The sequence below is a fragment of the Schistocerca americana genome, chromosome 7, assembly GCF_021461395.2.
Source record: "Schistocerca americana isolate TAMUIC-IGC-003095 chromosome 7, iqSchAmer2.1, whole genome shotgun sequence".
Lineage (NCBI taxonomy): Eukaryota > Metazoa > Arthropoda > Insecta > Orthoptera > Acrididae > Schistocerca > Schistocerca americana.
The window spans coordinates 154,301,964-154,322,487 of NC_060125.1; the positions used below are offsets into that span (position 1 = coordinate 154,301,964).

A 20,524-nucleotide genomic window follows, 5' to 3' on the forward strand; every position below is an offset into this window, starting at 1 on the left:
AAGTCCTAGATTTGACAGCATTTAAAACTATTCACTACAGGATTTTACTTACCAAGAATTTCAGTGTAACTGGAGGCCTGAAATGTTTCGGATTGCAAATGCATTAAAGTTTTTGTACTCTGAAAATGTTAAGAGTCTGCTGTTACTATGATGGTCAACAAACTGTGAATGGACTTTAACACAGCTTTAGAAAGCAGTAGAATGCTTCCTGATTTATGCATAGAATATTTGTTGTACCTACCTGAATAAAACTGGAAATGTTTGAGAATGGACACAGCTTACATTTTATTACATTTTCAAACTTTTTACAAATGAAGGCGAATTACTGGCACAATGTTGAAAAGAAAAGACAATTTTTGCATCATGCAACATCTGTAAATATCTCCACAGCTAGGACAATTCTTAGTAAACTAGTAAACATAGTTCACAATTAACAAAGCAGTTAATAATTTATCATTTTCCTGTGACAATCAACCACAAATAAAATAAAACCAAATTCGTGAGGCAACTCATGAAGACTGGTTCTATTGTTCTCACTTCATAATAAAGCAAAATAAATGGAAAATATGGACAAATTGTAGCTTATTTCAATTTCCGGAAGACAAATAGCTGATGTTTTATCCATAGAGCTTAAGAATATATTTAACAACAATATATCTTCATCTCTTATTGCTAATGACATATATATCCTGTTACTGCTGAGTTTTAAAATTTTGAGTATACTACATAACAGATATGCCTCATAGTAGTCAGAATTATGCATTACTTTCATTGCATAAAAGATAATTATTAGTGTAGTTACTTGGGATTTTCTCTTAATATTTCACATGCACAGAGTGAAAACAGTTTGCAGGTCCTCCAATGACTTCTGAAGCCAAGATTACATCTGTAGCACCACTTTTTGTGGCTTATAATCCACTCAGTATGTTTCAAGAACCAGTCTGAGACAGACAGTAAACATTAATGCAGGTGACAGGTATTATCTTTTGCAGCATAATTCCAGCTTTTAAATTAGTTATGATGTGGAAAAATGCTGAACAGCAGGGAAGTTATTTGAGGTAAGCATTTAGCAGAATATTGTTTCTTAGATTGTAAACCATGGATTCTCTGTCACATTCATACAAATTTTATACTTGTCTTAATCTACATTCACTGAAATATTTATTCCTCTTTCTTCCTTTTTAAAACAATGAAGGATGATAGAAAAATATCACAGATCCATTAAATATCTTTATGGGTGGGGGAGTTCATCAAATACATTCACAAATATTCAGGAACACCAAACAGACACAGTTCATTTTTAGCACTGCACCATTTATATACAAACAGTCATTCATTCAAATGTCAAACTTCGAAATAGTCTTTTGTGGGTAGCACTGTGGTTAAGTGGACACAGACCTCATCTAAGACTATAAAGAAGAACCAGTTTTCCCCAAAGAAATTACAATAACTTTTCATTTCCTAAACGAAGTTCAAAAATTAAGTAAAAGCAATGTTAACATGGGAAGTTCAATCTATTTACCTGTGATCTGAACAAAACAATTTTTTTCAGTTTGACATTGTCAGTTAGCATCATTAAAGGGACATACATCATTTTTTGCCACTGTAAGTCAGATGTCTGCTTCTTGTCAGACAGCAACAGTAATTTATTACTCTTGCAACTGCTATGTCTACAGTGTGTTACATTCACAGCACAAATAAATTCTACTTTCTTCAACACAAACACCAGCTGTTATACAGTGGATGTTGTTAGCAGACATGCTGGAAAAGTAACATCCCACAAGACCTTACTTTGGGGAACTTTTTACAGGGGCTAAGAGATAAGTAACGTTCATCGACGATAAACTTCTGGATGTTATGTTCCCCAACAAGATACACATTAGGAAACACTGTTATTGTCCCTACTCATAAATCATTTTCTAGAAAACCTAAATCAGTTTGTGTCCAGGTCCCAAGTGCTACCTACCACAGTAAGTTACCCATCAGTCAATGTACTGACATATCAGCAAACAAACACCATTTGAGCGTACAATGTTCACAGCTCAGAGCACTTGCAGCCGCTGGTCCATCTTGCCACCAACAGCCGTCAGTTTAGGAAGAGCTGCGAGTTCGCGTGAATACTGTGCACGGTCTCCGGGGCCATCGAACCACGCTTCTGAGGCAGCCAAGAATGAGGCGCTCGCTGAGCAGATGGGAGCCCCGTTCTCCAGCCATGTGCCTCACTTAGCGTTGCCACGTTACCTTATCAGTGAACCGTGATAGATCTCGTTTGGATGTGCGTTTTGGTTGCTTTCATTCTGTCGCGCCAGGCATTGCTGCAAAACAAGTATTCTTATTACTCATATATCATACGGAACACGGGATTAGCGCTATGGATTATCTACAACAATATCATTTGTGAAGGTATCTGAATAGTAGTCTAATGTTTCATACGCTGATTCTCTGTAGGAACTATGATTGCTTGTGTCCCTTAAGGCGAGTTTCATCTTCGGTTATATTTTAAACCAACAGGTGGGTTGATGAGTGCTAAACTTCATTCACTGACATCTATTGTGCTAACCTAATAACGGTAGGCGCCATTACTGGGAAGTTTAACAGAAAATTGATATCTTCTTCATTTGGCCAGATGCTTGTTTACCATATTTCTGCCTGTGGGGATCAAATGTTCAAATGTGCGTGAAATCTTATGGGACGTAACTGCTAAGATCATCAGTTCCTAAACTTACACACTATTTAACCTAAATTATCCTAAGGACAAACACACACACCCAGGGCCGAGGGAGGACTCGAACCTCCGCCGGGATGGGGATCAATAGCGCAACTTTGGTGCACTTTTGGATATCATATAGCCTAACAAGATACACATTATAACCAGACAGGTTGTACTGAAGATGCAGTTAACTTATTTTTATACGACCCGTTCATCTACAAACCAACGCTAAATTACGTTTTCATTGTATGTCCATATTTATCTTTCATATGAATGCCTGTGACGGGAAGTGAGAGAGGGCGAAAAGTGATGTAACGAAGAAGTGAGATTTCTCTTTTAGGAAAGGTTGGGGTGCGAACATAGTGGGAGAAAGAGAGAGACAAAGCTTACACTCTTTCTGACTGCTATCACCAAGATGCGGTTTGGTGATAGAAAATATTCTAATGATATTTTCAGTAATAAATTTTCTAACCTGGAAATATCAAAAGTCGCATAGCAAATAAATCAGTCTGCCATCAGTGCTGCAACAAAGAGAGCAGCCAATAACATCAATGAATTGAAGTCTCTTCTTCTGGAAGCCATGCCTTCAGTCTTTTAACACTGAAGAAATTGCACAGCGAAGTGATAGCTTGACCTATTAAGTTCTTTGGTAATGTAAGCATTTTCATGAATGTACATAGTTAACAGCTGCATACGTAACCATCACCTTCTCGAAGCACTATGTTGAAGCAGCCGAATGTACCACCTACCTTCCAGTTCTGTTCCTCACAAAACGTAGTCGTAATTGAAAAACATCTTGGCAGAGAATAGGCATACCATCATCCAGCTCTCCTGAAAACCGTTGCGGTTTCATAAAAAAATTTTACAACTAATGCCATCTTGAATGCTTGTCAACTCGTTGAAAATATCGAAGGAGCAGCACACTATCACACGCTGAATTCCTAGATATGGAGAAAGCCTTTGACTACATTGTAGTCTGGTTGCTCTATCTCTGGCAGCATCACATCAGCTCCTCAACATGAGAAACAATCTGCACAGGGATATAAAAAAAATTGCATTCACTGACTGCAGTTAAATATCGAGCATGTTTCCAATGACAGCTGAAATTATCAAGGGACAGCGTAGTTGATCATTTTTGGCGCTGACACCATCACACGAGAACTGCAACAGAACACATCTCTATCTCGCTCAAGTCTGATATGTCATGGTTGTTACTGTCACAAGAGATAGTACACAGCAACTATTCGAGGAGTAGTATGAACACCTAAGTCAATTTGGGCGGTGATGGTATATCACAAAAAGTCTCTTTGGGAAAAACGACTACTTAAGAAACGTTCCGATAGAAACCTGTTCTGATGGATATAGAAGCCTTAAAATACCTTATGTCCCATTTGTAAAGCGTTGTCGCATCAGTAGAGATCAACGAACTAGAATCGAAAACCATGGCTGCAATGACGACAGCTCACCATGCTGTTCTGTGACAAACAAACGACAATGTACATGTAGGATACGATATTCAAGATGAACGCTCACTCACTACCTCTGTGCTGAAGTGACTGGTAGCAACAGCAGTTCAAATTTAAAAACATGTCCATGTGCATGAGCCTTCACATCATTGCAGTGCTTGCCTAGTGACTGTGCCAACAGTGGCAGTATCTGGCAGATATCTGGTACACATCCCACTGTAGAGATAAACGAGGAAAGGCGGCTTCGCCAGTAGGGACACGTGCTGAGAGTCACAATCCCACCCGAACAAAAACATGTAAAACACACTCAAATGGCAGGCGTGTATATAGACGACCTAAGAAGCTACAGAAACATACTGATAAGCCAAATCATTGTGAATATCCGCTTAGTAGCATGTTGGTCCACACAGAGCTCAGGCAATTAGCGGTTCTTTGTGGCATTCATGCGATATGCCTACAGATATTTGACAACAGATGTCTAAGCACAGGTCACGTAATTCCCGTAAAATTACGGGCCGGTGCATTGTGGGTACAGAGCTGGCACCTGATAGCGTCAGATGTGTTCGATCAGGCCCAGAGCAAGCAAATCTGATGTCAACGCCTCGATATGGGTTCATTGTCTTGTTTCTGAAACAAGTGTAGCTCTATTCTGGGCTTCTGACAAGGACAGTTATCCTGATAGAACATGCCATCGCAGCATGGAAGACATCAAGCATGAAGGGATGACGTGGTCCGCAATAATGCTCGCGTGGTCCACAGATGTCATGGTTTTTTACACTACTGGCCATTAAAATTGCTACACCACGAAGATGACGTTGTACAGACGCGAAATTTAACCGATAGGAAGAAGATGCTGTGACATGTAAATGATTAACTTTTCAGAGCATTCACACAAGGTTGGCGGCGGTGGCGACACCTACAGCGTGCTGACATGAGGAAAGTTTCCAATCGATTTCTCATACACATACAGCAGTTGACCGGTGTTGCCTGGTGAAACGTTGTTGTGATGCCTCGTGTAAGGAGGAGAAATGCGTACCATCACGTTTCCGACTCTGATAATGGTCGGATTGTAGCCTATCGCGATTGCGGTTTATCGTATCGCAACATTACTGCTCGCGTTGGTCCAGATCCAATGACTGATAGCAGAATATGGAATCGGTGGGTTCAGGAGGGTAATACGGAACGCCGTGCTGGATCCCAACGGCCTCGTATCACTAACGTTCGAGATGACAGGCGTCTCATGCGCACGGCTGTAACGGATCGTGCAGACACGTCTCGATCCCTGAGTCAACAAATGGGGACGTTTGCAACACAACAACCATCTGCACGAACAGTTCGACGACGTTTGCAGCAGCATGTACTATCAGCACGAAGACCATGGCTGCGGTTACTCTTGACGCTGTATCACAGACAGGAGCGCCTGCGATGATGTACTCAACGACGAACCTGGGTGAACGAATGGCAAAACGTCATTTTTTCGCATGAATCCAGGTTTTGTTTACAGCATCGTGATGATCGCATCCGTGTTTGGCGACAAATCAGTGGACGCACATTAGAAGCGTGTATTCGTCATCTCTATACTGGCGTATCACCCGGCGTGATGGTAGGGGGTACCATTGGTTACACGTCTCGGTCACCTCTTGTTCGCATTGACGGGACTTTGAACAGTGGACGTAACATTTCAGATGTGTTACGACCCGTGGCTCTACCCTGCATTCGATCCCTGCGAAAACCTTCATTTCAGTCTACAATGGAATTACTTCTAAATCACCATTCCTTCATGAGTGGAATTCACATTTAAAGGTACACAGGAATGGTGAAGTGTTGAGTTACTCCTGTTAGAGGAACAATTAATTTCTTTCACACATTTGAAAAAAAAATGTGCCAGAGAGGTTGCAAACTATGGTAAATCTGTAAATGTAAAATGCTGGCTGGTCCCGGCGGAGGTTCAAGTCCTCCCTCGGGCATGGGTGTGTGTGTTTGTCCTTAGGATAATTTAGTTTAAGTAGTGTGTAAGCTTAGGGACTGATGACCTTAGCAGTTAGATCCCATAAGATTTCACACACATTTGAACATTTTGTAAAATGCTGGGAACGTGAGACAAACTTCCTGTTACGATCCATTAATTTCCTGCAATACCCCATTTGACTTTTAGAGTGGCGACCATAATTTGTGTCTGTTCTTTTCTTTCTTTCTTTCTTTCTTTTTTTTTTACTGTCTCATTTTAGCAGACAGAAGTTAGATTTTGACTGCTTCTCTGACTGTTCAGATATATAAGAGGCACTGAAACTAAAACGGAGCAGATGGGAAAAAAGTACGTCAACCGTTTGTTATTTTAAAACTATTACACTTGTATCGCGGCGTGAGACAAGACGGTCAACGTTTTCTTGGAAAACGTTTGCGGTTGCCCAGTGAACAGTGACTGAACACACGCGTGCACCTATTCGTCCGAAGCAAAACGAAGATCACGAGTGTCTTTCTTCAAGGCTTCGAAAATATGAGAATCACGTGGGGAGAGATTAGAACTATGAGGACGCCGGCTCACACAGTGTCAAGTTTGTTTCGGCTACGCTGCAAAAGTTTCGCTGTGAAACTTTCGAACATCGTTCACACAGTTCCAATCTCTCCCACTGCTTTTACCATATTTTTGGAGCCCTGAAGAAATACATTCGTGGGTGTCCATATGCTTCTGATGATGGGGTGCACACCTCTGTACAGTCAGGGTCCTGTAAGCAACCACAAACGTTTTCCGTGAAGTGATTGACCTTCTGATCTCACTGTGAGATAAATGTATTGACAGTTGTACCGATTAATTTTGAAACAATAGAGTTGCTTGAAATGTATGATGAGACAAAATAAATTATTCAGATAGTGAAGGGAGACGAAAATTTAATAGTCATGGGTGACTGGAACTTGATAGCACAAAAAGAAAGAGAAGGAAACGTAGTAGGTGAATATGGAATGGGAGTAAGGAATGAAAGAGGAACCCGCCTGGTAGAATTTTGCACAGAGCATAACTTAATCATAGCTAACGCTTGGTTCAAGAATCATGAAAGAAGGTTGTATACATGGAAGAAGCCTGGAGATACTGAAGGTATCAGATAGATTATATAATGGTAAGACAGAGATTTAGGAACCAGGTTTTAAATTGTAAGACATTTGCAGGGGCAGATGTGGACTCTGACCACAATCTGTTGGTTATGAACTGTAGATTAAAACTGAAGAAACTACAAAAAGGTGGGAAATTGAGGAGGTGGGACCTGGATAAACTGAAAGAACCAGAGGTTGTAGAGAGCTTCAGGGAGAGCATTAGGGAATGATTAACAAGAATGGGGGAAAGAAATACAATAGAAGAAGAATGGGTAGCTTTGAGAAACGAAATAGAGAAGGTAGCAGAGGATCAAGTAGGTAAAAAGACGAGGGCTAATAGAAATCCTTGGGTAACAGAAGAGACATTGAATTTAATTGATGAAAGGAGAAAATACAAAAATGCAGTAAATGAAGCAGGTAGAAAGGAATAAAAAACGTCTCAAAAATGAGGTCGACAGGAAGTGCAAAATGGCTAAGCAGGGATGGCTAGAGGACAAATGTAAGGATGTAGAGGCGCATATCACTAGGGGTAAGATAGATATTGCCTACAGGAAAATTAAAGAGGCCTTTGGAGAAAAGAGAAGGACCTGTATGAATATCAAGAGCTCAAATGGAAACCCAGTTCTAAGCAAAGAAGGGAAAGCAGAAAGGTGGAAGTAGGATATAGGGGGTCTATACAAGGGCGATGTTCTTGAGGACAATGTTATAGAAATGGAAGAGAATGTAGATAAAGATGAAATAGGAGATATGATACTGTGTGAAGAGTTCGACAGAGCACTGAAAGACCTGAGTCGAAACAAGACCCCGGGTGTAGACAACATTCCATTAGAACTACTGACAGTCTTGGGAGAGCCAGCTCTGACGAAACTCTACCATCCGCTGAGTAAGATGTATGAGACAGGTGAAATACCCTCAGACTTCAAGAAGAATATAATAATTCCAATCCCAAAGAAAGCAGGTGTTGACAGATGTGAAAATTACCGGTCAGTTTAATAAGCCACGGCTGCAAAATACTAACACGAATTCTTTGCAGACGAAAGGAAAAACTGGTAGAAGCCGACCTCGGAGAAGATCAGTTTAGATTCCGTAGAAGTGTTGGAACACGTGAGGCAATACTGACCCTACAACTTACCTTAGAAAATAGATGAAGGAAAGGCAAACCTACGTTTCTAGCATATGTAGGCTTAGAGAAAGCTTTTGATAATGTTGAGTGAAATACTCTCTTTCATATTCTGAAGGTGGCAGGGGTAAAATACAGGGAGCGAAAGGCTATTTACTATTTGTACAGAAACCATATGGCAGTTATAAAAGTCGAGGGGCATGAAAGGCAAGCAGTGGTTGGGAAGGGAGTGAGACAGGATTGTAGCCTGTCCCCGATGTTATTCAATCGGTATATTGATGAAGCAGTAAAGGAAACAAAAGAAAAAATCGGAGTAGGTATTAAAATCCATTGAGAAGAAATAAAAACTTTGAGGTTCACCGATGACATTGTAATTCTGTCAGAGACAGCAAAGGACCTAGAAGAGCAGTTGAACGGAATGGGCAGTGTCTTGAAAGGAGGATATAAGATGAACATCAACAAAAGCAGAACGAGGATAATGGAATGTAGTAGAATTAACTCGGGTGATGCTGAGGGAATTAGATTAGGAAATGAAACACTGAAAGTAGTAAAGGAGTTTTGTTATTTGGGGAGCAAAATAACTGATGATGGTCGAAGTAGAGAGGATATAAAATGTAGACTGGCAATGGCAAGGAAAGTGTTTCTGAAGAAGAGAAATTTGTTAACATCGAGTATAAATTAAAATGTCAGGAAGTCGTTTCTGAAAGTAACTGTATGGAGTGTAGCCATGCATGGAAGTGAAACATGGACGATTACTAGTTTGGAGAAGAAGAGAGTAGAAGCTTTTGAAATGTGGTGCTACAGAAGAATGCTGAAGATTAGATTAACTAATGAGGAGGTATTGAATAGAATTGGGGAGAAGAGGAGTTTGTGGCACAACTTGACTAGAGGAAGGGATCGATTGGTAGGACATGTTCTGAGGCATTAAAGGCTCACCAATTTAGTACTGGAGGGCAGCGTGGAGGGTAAAAATCGTAGAGGGAGACCAAGAGATGAATACAGTAAACAGATTCAGAAGGATGTAGGTTGCAGTAGGTACTGGGAGATGAAGAAGCTTGCATAGGATAGAGTAGCATGGAGAGCTGCATCAAACCAGTCTCTGGACTGAAGACCTCGACAACAACAGATTCACTTACTTTTTTTTCATCTGTTTCGTTTTCATTTGAGCGTCTCTTATATCTGTGTTCGCTTCGGTGATCTGGTTGGCTTTATACTAATTTGTAACACCTAGATCACAGTCAATTTTAACGCCTATGCCGTTGTTAACACAGCACAGTCTGACCCTTATCGTCGAAGATACAGTAAATGCTCACCGCCTGCTTGCGCTCCCAGGACTTCATGGCGGTCTTGTACTTCTCGAACTCGTGGCACCAGTCGGAGTAGATCTTCTGGTAGTCGTGCGACTTTCCGGGGGGCGAGCAGCGGTGGGTGTCGACGGTGACGTTGTAGGAGCAGAGCAGCGCCCCGCCCAGCCAGCAGTCGTAGCGGCCCGCGTCCGCCTCCGTCACCGCGATGATCACCAGGCCGTGCTCCGACGTCTCGATGTACTTCTCGGGCTTACTGTACAGCAAGAACACGACAGTTACACGGGGGCAATTACTGGTGTTCCCTCCAACTCTCCCTCTAAAAGTGGAGGAAGGCTCACTGGTGGAGAATGTCTCATCGAAGTCAGGACTTACAAGCAGATTTTCAACAATCGGAGCTAATTATGAGAAACGATTCCTGGGAGAATAAACAACACATGAAATTTAATGAACACGTATTGAGAAATTCATGATTTCCATAATAAATAACACTTTATCCGTACAATGTAGGCTCCAGTTCGTTACACGCTATAGACTCTTGGCGAAGTGAGGGGTGGGTCACTATCATATAGCCACCACACGACCTTTCGTGTTCCTACACACTTCTTCCAAAAAGAGGAGGCATCTTGGACTGATCATCTCTCCAGAGGTGGGGAAGTACTGTGACTCCTGAGCCCGCATCTCGTGGTGGTGCGGTAGCGTTCTCGCTTCCCACGCCCGGGTTCCCGGGTTCGATTCCCGGCGGGGTCAGGGATTTTCTCTGCCTCGTGATGTCTGGGTGTTGTGTGCTGTCCTTAGGTTAGTTAGGTTTAAGTAGTTCTAAGTTCTAGGGGACTTATGACCACAGCAGTTGAGTCCCATAGTGCTCAGAGCCATTTGAACCATTTTTGTGACTCCTGAAAGTAACGAACTCAAATGCATACCGCTGCCGTCATGGAGAACAGCACAGCCCTTTGTCAGTGAACGGAAAGGTCTCAACCACTGGGTGCTACATAACATAAAAGGAACTACAAGGTAACCATGTATTTCCATACATAAGTTCATTAGACTTTATTTCATCTGTCTGCTGTGAGGGATCGGCTTCCACAGTTTGTTTCTAATGTCCAGAATCTCTGTGACACCTGTTGTAAAATGGGTATTGGTACTTTCACTGCTTTATGCACTGCCCGACAAAAGTGGGGCCAGCAGAAGACATTGTCATATGTCAGTCTAACTTAGTCCACGTACACATCACAGGCAAGCATGTGAATGATTACGGTTACAATGATCTGTGACAGGTAGAACGACCATGAGAGTGACTACTGTTGTTCGCGTTTAGTGTTGTTACCAGGCCTGTTAACGTGTACGTGGGGGTTGTACAGCTTCGTATGTTGAGTGATCACTATGAATGAAACCGAGATGCTGCGTATTCGTGTAAGTGTTATCAGCATCTGACTCAGTTTGAAAGTGGCGTCATTGTGGGTTTCCATTTCGTTTCCATTTCGCAGGCTGGTCGAATCGTGGAATAGAAAATAAACAATTTTTTCAGCCTTCAGTTGCAAGGTAATTTTTACTCGTTTACCTAGGTTTCGATTCCAGTAATGGAATCTTCTTCAGAACCTGCTCGCGACGCCTAGTTTCCGTGCCGCTCACATGTGGTCCTTATTTCTGGCCGGCGTAGCTCCGTCTACGTTCGCCTTAATGGTTTTAATCTTGACAGACATAATCTTATGATTATGCGTCTTTATTGTTTTAATTTTTAGTCTGTGACATGGCCAGTGTTTGGCTCTCAAAATAATTTAATTTTTTGTAAGTATCACGATTTCTTTCATTATTCAATCATTAGATTGACGATGCATTTCAGTGAGTAATATATGTCCGTATGTGGTTTAATTTATAGGTTCTGAAGAAGATTCCATTACTGGAATCGAAACCTAGGTAAACGAGTAAAAATTATTTTGCAACTGAAGGCTGAAAAAATTGTTTATTTTCTATACATATACGGTTGCTGACGCGCCGCATTATGTTAAAGATATGTAGAATCGTGGAATATCCAATTTATGGTGGATTCGGATATGACAGCGGTCCGATGTCGGACAGCATGGGAACGGGAGGAGAGATTTATTCGTCGTGAAGGTGCTGGTCGCCCAGGTGTGCCCGCACGGTGGAGCATCGTCGAACTGCGCACCAAGCACACCGAACGCCTTCACACCTGCGACTGCCAAACGAAATGGTTCTGAGCACTATGGGACTTAACTTCTAAGGTCATCAGTCCCCGAGAACTTAGAACTACTTAAACCTAACTAACCTAAGGACATCACACACATCCATGCCCGAGGCAGGATTCGAACCTGCGACCGTAGCGGTCGCGCGGTTCCAGACTGTAGCGCCTTTAACCGCTTGGCCACCACGGCCGGCTACTGCCAAACGAGATGAAGTAACGGAACCCCTGCGTCATCCTTCGTCATTACGCACCATTGATCGAAAACTAACAGGAGTTGGATTGGACAAATGTAGTCCATCGCGCAGGCTGTCGTTAGCACCACAACACAAATGGAATGCTGAAAAAATTTTCAAATGTGTGTGAAATCTTATGCGACTTAACTGCTAAGGTCTCAGTCCCTAAGCTTACACACCACTCAACCTAAATTATCCTAAGGACAAACACACCCACCCATGCCCGAGGGACGAGTCGAACCTCCGCCGGGACCAGCCGCACAGTCCAGGACTGCAGCGCCTAAGACCGCTCGGCTAATCCCGCGCTCAAATGGAATTCTGCCATGACCAGGATGCATGGACTGCCGATGAATTATTCCGCATTGTGTTGAACTGAATCGCGGTTCTGCATTACCCTGAATAACCATCGTCGCCGAGTGTCACAGCGACCCGAGGAGAGTTTCAATTCTTCCAGTGTTTTGAAGACGCACAGCGGTGTTACCCTAATGTCATGGTATACGGCTACGACTCTAGGTCACGGCTGATACCGACACAGCCGTACGTCACATCCCGGTTCCTGATGTGTTAGCTCTCTTGTGACATTATCATGGTGCCATTTTTTAACAGAATAACGCTCATCCACAAATAGCAAGCGTCTCTATGAACAGTGTGCGTGATGTTGACGTATTCCAATGGCTTGCAAGATCCTCACGTTCGTTCCCGATGCAACACTCCTGGGAACATCTCGGGCGTCAACTCCGCCCGAGTATCAGCATGCAGGATATCAAGGACCAGCTACAACTGTTGTTGGCCAACTCGCTTCAGGAGAGGGTACATTCGCTTTATGACACTCTCTATAATCAAATCAGTGCATGCATCCACGTACTTCCTACTGGCAAGAGGGCTCATACAATATTTCATGGATAACCAACCCTGGAAATTATTAAATAGGTTTTTGCGAGACATAAGTCGTCTTTGTAAATTTGACTCGACTTTTTAATCACTCCGATAACAGCACATACCTTCTCAAGCCATGGTATTTCATTCCGTTCCCTCCTCCCAATAGGCGTACTTCAGTATTTTTGTTAAGCGGTGTATTGCATTGCCTTTAGCGCTATTCGTGGATATGATGTCGAGGGTATGACAGCTTGTATCGACTTGTGATAGTAACAATGAAGAACAACCTGTTGTCTCACGGTCAGTATTGAGGAGAGCAGAAGAACATTAACAGGTCTGTTTTCGCTCCAATATTCTTCAACTGACACGCCAGTGACGTTCCTCACTGCATTTTCGATAAAGTTTCCTAGGCAGCTGCTCAAACTAACTCACTAGAGGTAAGTGAACTATCCTGTAAAATGGTCTAGGAAACTTAGTTTTCATTAGAGCAAGTAAAGATTGTGACCAAATCTATCTAAGACAGTAGATTCCTCTTGAGCATTATAACAGCATGGCAACTGTTAAATGGGAACTTTTCTCGGTAAAAAGTGAATTTTAAGATAATTTTCAATTGTTCTCTAACCTTCGAAAAGCAACAAGCTGCGCGAGTTGATCTGTATTCTAATTTTGTTGTTAGCCACGCATAAGTAAAATAAACAATTACACGATATTTCCCACGACGACATACGACAGGAGTGTTGACGCCACGATCACCTCAGATACGACACAGTTTCTGGTGGCATGACGTCAGAGTGTAGTAGGTCGACCAGTAGCAGAACAGTCATACTATTTGTAAGATATCACAAGCAGTCATTTGCTCCAGAAGAAGGACGAGTTTATTGTCGATAGCTCGTGTTTTTACTGTAAGTTGGTGACGCAAGGAAACCGAGAAAAATTTTCACAATAAACTCCTTAAATGCCAGTGCATGAAGTCTGTATTTACCATCCAAATACGATAAGTTCAAAGCTGAAAAACATTTATATAATATTTCACGAATATCCATCTCTGGAAATTATTAAATAGGTTTTTCGGAGAATCACTCATTTTATTTCGTGTCTGCCATGGCTTCATTTGCTGAATTACTGTCACACTCTCTTAATATACAAACTGGCTGTATACCACTGTCTATGCACTTCTTCGCATAGGACCGGCGTCCCCCTTAAATGGAGACCACAGACTCAAGCAGTACCGTGCAAACGGAGTTTTTGCTGTTCATTACCAATCAATCGAAACATTTAACTTGGCTTACTCACAGTTTCTGACGGTCCCAATTTATATTGCCATTCTTTGTTAGTCAGATGTACAGGGCAATTCAAAATGAATGAACCGATTATCAACGGCTAAGGTAATGCATAGCGATATATATATCATAATGAAAACTCTCCCTCCATACACAAAAAGGCGAATATGTCCTGAGCAGAGTCAGGGATGTAAGATTAGTGATCTAGCAATTCGACTTATCTGGTAGATTCAAAGATACTTAAATCAAAATATCTTGACATCAAGGCCACATCCCTGTGGAAAGCTTTTTGTTTTTCTTTTCATTTTTTATTTTTATTACTTTTTTGTTTATATTTTGTAATTCTTAATTTGGTTTAGTTTTCAATTTTTAATTCTTTTTTTGTTTTATAGTTACACATATTTTATTCTTATACACATGAGACTATAACTGTCTTTTACATATATTCCCATTAAAATAAACAGTGGGTGTCAGGTCCGGAGACATATGTGTTTCAAAGGCGCAATACAGCGTCGACATGTCCAGTACGGCCTATCCAACAGTTGGGATGAAGTTGATTTAAAAGTCTACGGACCTCCCGTGCGATAATGTGGTTAAGGTTCCATCTTGCTGGAAGATGTAATCCATGGAATTCGTTCAAATGGTTCAAATGGCTCTGAGCACTATGCGACTTAACTTCTGAGGTCATCAGTCGCCTAGAACTTAGAACTACTTAAACCTAACTAACCTAAGGACATCACACACATCCATGCCCGAGGCAGGATTCGAACCTGCGACCGTAGCGGTCGCTCGGCTCCAGACTGTAGCGCCTAGAACCGCACGGCCACTCCGGCCGGCCATGGAATTCGTACCACGCTGTGGCAACATCCCTTTTCTCAAGCATGACCAGGTTTGCCGAAACACTTAGCTCGATGAAGAAAAATGAACGGTACAATTTTTGGGCTGACATGGCATAAAACACGTTAAATTTCGGTGAGTCACGCCGCTGTTTAATTGCACCCGACTTTCGGCGAGTCACGGTGACGTTCAATTACACATCAAGGTTTTTCTGTTCCCCACATTCCAATGCTGTGGCAGTCAACATTGCCACATACGTGGTAGTTTGCCTCATCGCTAAAAATGAGCCTTGCAGCAACCGTATCTTCCTCCATAACTTCCAGCATTGCCGTAGCGTAATCCGTATGTTCGACGTAGTCTTCCTGTTACATTTCCAGAAGAATTTGAATTACGTGCGGTTTCATATTCAGCTTTGTTTTGAGAACAAGCCAAACCGTTATCTGTGATATTTGTAGCTCCCTAATAGCATTGTACGTCGAGTTTCTAGAATGAGATACAAACGAAAAACGAAGTCCTACGTTTTGTGCTGATACACGTGGCCAATCGGTACTTTTTCTTGTGCACAAACATCCTGTTTGTTCAAACCGTCGAATGTTGTTGGCATTTTAGGACGTTTCATGGTATCGCTAACGATAACTTCTCTGCTCTGTGACGATGGAACGATAAGTGTAAAATTCGAACGCGTAGAATGCTTTCTGTACGATACTTGCCATATTGACCTATGACTTGGAGCTTTTCACTTATGCGTTACCGCACAAGCTTCGCCTTCTGATTCACTGCGATTGAACAACGATCGAAATTCTTGTGATTCTTATCGGCTTATTGCTATGTATGAAGTAGTTGTAGCCGTTTATGATCACTATGTTCATTTTGAATTGTCCTGTATTTATATGATACGGCGTCAATGATTCATCTGTATAGTCTAACCAAATGTCGTTCAGTTTTTTTCTTTATTGATGCGCTGATGCGTATAACGTATCATTTCTCCACAATGCGATCTCTGCCCAGACTGACAATTTGTTAAGACCTAATTAAGTCATATAATACAATATTTATCGTATATACCATTCGGGCTAGTCAGTCAGTTGTATCTGCAACGAATTACGGTTTAGTGAGGATCTACCCGTATAGTGCCAACAACAGAGCCTGCATCTTATTTCCATGGAATATGTTTGAAAACACGTGGGAGGCAAAACGTTTAGGACAAAATACTGCTTCCTGCGAATCAAAAAGTTCGCAATCAATTTTCTAACCTGTCTGAATACGCCAGTGAGAATAGTTTAGCAGACGTCGGTGTTGCACTCAAATGGAAACGTATTAAAAAATATAGAACTGCCCGAGTTCTCATGTCTCCCTGTATCAGAACCTTTCTGAATACTGTTTGATATTACAATACAACGGGGGCTTTTACAGCTGGTGTATGCTTCAGTTAAAACTTCCAAGCTGAGAGGCTGTGGTCGACGTATAATGCTATTCACTAACAGGTCAACCCCATCTGGGAGTAACGTCTCCAGAGATAAATAGGCAGCTGCACTAAGTCTTCATTTATTAAATGCCTCAGGGGGGAAGAATCGTCAACATAGATTCGGCGACAGAATGGGATGCACAAGAAGAAAACTTGGCAACTGTATCCCCTCAAGCTTCCGAAGATGTTCCCCGAAAACGGCTACGAAAATTCAGTGAATAATTTGATACATACATCGACCAACGGCCTCTCAGGCCCGAATTTTTAACTGAAATGAAAAAGACAACGGATAATTTAAAGCAGGATGGGCGGGGGCAAATTTTCAATCTAATTTTGAAGAATACGTGAAGGAAAGAAATTGTGGAATTTAAAGTCCTGTTGTCGTTGATATCATTAAATGTCGAGCGCTAGCTCCCGCTGGGAAAGGATGAAGAGGGAATTCGGCTACATGCCTTTCAAATGAGCCGTCTCGGAGCTTACTCTGCCGATGTCCCTGGTCTCTGTAGATTATTATGAAAACCTTCAATGTTAATGTTAGCCTAGTCCGGTTTTTATTGAAGAGGGTACGTCACCGTCAGATTCCAAAATGTGAAAAGTTAGAGCCTAGTAATTTATGAGAGGCCTACACTTGGACATGAAACCCGTACATCGGTGCAAAATCGTACGTCTCAAATCAATTTTTAAATGTTTACTTGTGGTAAAAGCTTTTTGTTAAGAACTAGACAAGTACTCGGGCTATTTGGGGTGGCACCTCGCACCTTTAGATCGCTAATCTAGCGGTGAACAATGTCAGCCAATATGTAAAAGCCACGAAGTACATTTATAGCTGTAACGTCATCCTAAATGTAAATATTTTTCCATAAATTTGATAAATCAATTTCCGCAAACCAACAAACATTAAAACGAATGCCGCTGGGATAATTGTTTATTCAAATATGCGATGAATCCATAACAAGCGGAATAAATTTCAGTTACCTTCACACGTTGCAACAGACTCGAAAGCATATTAAAGGGTACGAAAACATCTCTCGAATGAAACCGCCTGCAGTTTACACTTGTAATTTCAAATTATGGTAATAAGTGGACGTTTTTAGGGAATCAGAGAACAGCTCCAAAGGGAAGAAAATATCAACTACAGTTTAAACTTCTATTCTAATTTGTAAGTTGTGGACTGCATTCAGCATTTGCAAACAGTGAATGCGACTGAACGCCGACTTTATGATTTTCTAGTAACATACGAATATTTATGCCGTATCCGAACTCGAATCTGGATATCTCGCTTTAAGCAAGCGGTCGCCATAACCACTCTGGCTACCCGTACACGACTGAGGCCTCGACCTAAACTTGCGTATGTCCTAGTGTCTACGTTCCAAAGTGCAATCATACAGATTCTATCATGATTGAACAGGGAGAGATATTGTTATTGTTCGTGAGATTGCTTGGTCTGACATGAAATACAGTAGTGCCGAGCCTGTATTTTACAGTGTCTGTCTAGTTCGATAAGTTCCTTCGAACATGCATCATGTTCATAAGATAAGAAGTAAAAAGTATCCAAAAGAAACAGACATAAGATGAGGATTTTTACTAATAATTCGTATGTCATATAATTTCCTATCAGATTTACAGTTCGGCTTTAGAAGTGGTTTAATGACTGAAAATGCTATATTCTATTTCCTCTGTGAGGTACCAGATGGATTAAATAAAAGCTTTCGAACGCTAGGTATATATTTTTGATTTAACTAAGGCGTTTGACTGTGTTCGTCACAAAGTATTGCTCCAGAAGTTGGACCAGTATGGAATATGGCGAGTAGCTCACAATTAGTTCACCTCTTACTTTAACAACTGACAGCAAAAAGTAATTATTCTCAGTGTTGAGAATGGCTGTGATGTTGGATCTGAGTGGGGCACGGTCAAGTGGTGTGGTGTGGTGTGGGGTGAGGTGGGGGGGCTGCCCCAGGGATCAGTGTTGGGGCCATTCCTGTTCCTTATTTATATAAGTGATATGCCCTCTAGTATTACAGGTAATTCGAAAATATTTCTGTTTGCTGATGACACTGGCTTGGTTGAAATTTCATGTTCCACGACCTTGGAAACTTCCTCGTTAGTTTGGTCCTAGGGAACTAGACGTGTAAATAAGTAAAGTAAACATAGTCGACGTACAATTGTATTCATAATTTAATATGGCTGTCAGTCGCCCAGTAGTTACTGTTTCTCCAGACATGCATGCGCGTCTGATGGAATTTTGCATTGAATTGCACAGACACTGCGAAATACAGACACTGCCCTACTCCAATTTGTAAGATTACCACTACTAGATCAAGGAAAGGGAAGGGCACAGTAGAGATTGAAAGCAGACAAAGGAGGAGTCAATAGGAGAACAGCACTGAAAGTAGAAAATTAAATAACCAAGGACACAACAACGGACAGGTAAAACAACATAAAGAGATAAGCTTATGTTTCTCGATAGCAAGAAGCCTCTATACATGGTGTTTCGTAAGAGCGTGCAAAAATTTAACAGTAGGCCTACATAGAAAATGCTCCAATGAACAATTTCAGGTAGGAAACCTGGGGTCGTAGAAGCCAGCTTAAGCAGGTAATATGGATAAAATCACATTACTATGTACCTTTTTATCTATACTAGTTACGCAATGAACGTACCATCTGTGCTGTAGCTTACAATACGTGCAATACGACGAGTACTTGTAGTGGGGTCCGCTGAAACACATTCCAGCATCTTCCCTAGAAAACTGGGTGTGTGAGTGGTCCTTATGTTGCCAGGTCCCCCGTTTCTTCTTTCCTATGAACCAATCTCCCGCTTTCGTCGGTCGAGAAAAATAAACACTAGACGTGACGGATGATGCCTGTTACGAAATGGTTCCCTGTACAGCCTTTCAGCGGCGAGAGCATTTCAGCGTACTTCCTCATACACAAGGTGCTTGTCAGTGAGTTCAGCGAAACTGTACCGTCACTGCTCCATCGTATTGTAATGTACGTCTCTGAATAGCTCTGAGTAATAAATGGATCTGCCGTAGGTTCATAGCACGTTCTGTCATGGGACAATGTAAATACCACACAACAAGGCCACCTTATAGACAAGTAAAGTAAACAAAACCTGCATTATGACTTCCTAGTAATCAGGTTCGTCTTCCTTGTCTCCTTGTAGGAAATGAAGACTGTTCATATAAATGAACAGTACAGTACGTGTGAACTTGAACGGATGTTAGTTGTAAGTAAGCTGGAAAACAGTAATATTAGACGAAGTGGTAGAGAGATTTACTTCGGTATCTCCTTAAGCTGGCCGGCCGCTGTGGCCCAGCGGTTGTAGGTGCTTTAGTCCGAAACCTCACTGCTGCTAAGGTCGCAGGTTCGAATCCTGCCTCGGGCATGGATGTGTGTGATGTCCTTAGGTTAGTTAGGTTTAAGTAGTTCTAAGTCTAGAAGACTGATGACCTCAGATGTTAAGTCCCATAGTGCTCAGAGGCATTTGAACCATTTCTCCTTAAGCTGGCTTCTCCGATCCCAGGTTCCCTACCTCAATTTGTTCACGGGAGCATTCTCTATGTCCTGTTACATTTTTGCACGCTCTCACGCAAACAACCAGTATAAATTGTTCAAAACAACTTGAGCGTTATCCTCATTCTGACTTCTCACCATATTATCGCTTATCGCAGGGCCAGTCTCACCCGCTATTCATCGCTTGTAGAATCGCTATAGTGAGCTCGTTTCCACAAAGACTCTTCAGGAACGCTCAGGGGCTTCCATCGAAGAATGGGAGAGGACAGTACGGAGAAAACGTCTAAAGGCCTGTACGGAGTACGTTGCGCAGACTGCGGTAAACATTCTGGAAGGGAACGCACTGGACCGACGTTGTGTGACTGTAGGTCTTAGCAAACACAGTCCGTTTCAATAGAATACTTCTGGCTGTGTGCTTCAGTCGTCA

At 41.9% G+C, this 20,524-nt stretch overlaps 1 protein-coding gene across 3 annotated transcripts in view; it reads right to left on the reverse strand.

The window, feature by feature from the left end:
- Nucleotides 1–274: 274 nt before the first annotated feature.
- LOC124622155 (semaphorin-2A-like) overlaps nucleotides 275–20,524 on the reverse strand; it is a 1,077,868-nt gene continuing 1,057,618 nt past the window's right edge. For all 3 annotated transcript variants that reach the window (XM_047147795.1, XM_047147796.1, XM_047147794.1), the window contains 2 exons: nucleotides 9,700–9,946; nucleotides 275–2,315 (listed from right to left, as the gene is read on the reverse strand). In XM_047147795.1, the coding sequence (XP_047003751.1) occupies nucleotides 2,238–2,315; nucleotides 9,700–9,946 (325 nt within the window). In that variant the 3' untranslated portion in view covers nucleotides 275–2,237. The remainder of the gene's footprint in view (nucleotides 2,316–9,699; nucleotides 9,947–20,524) is intronic.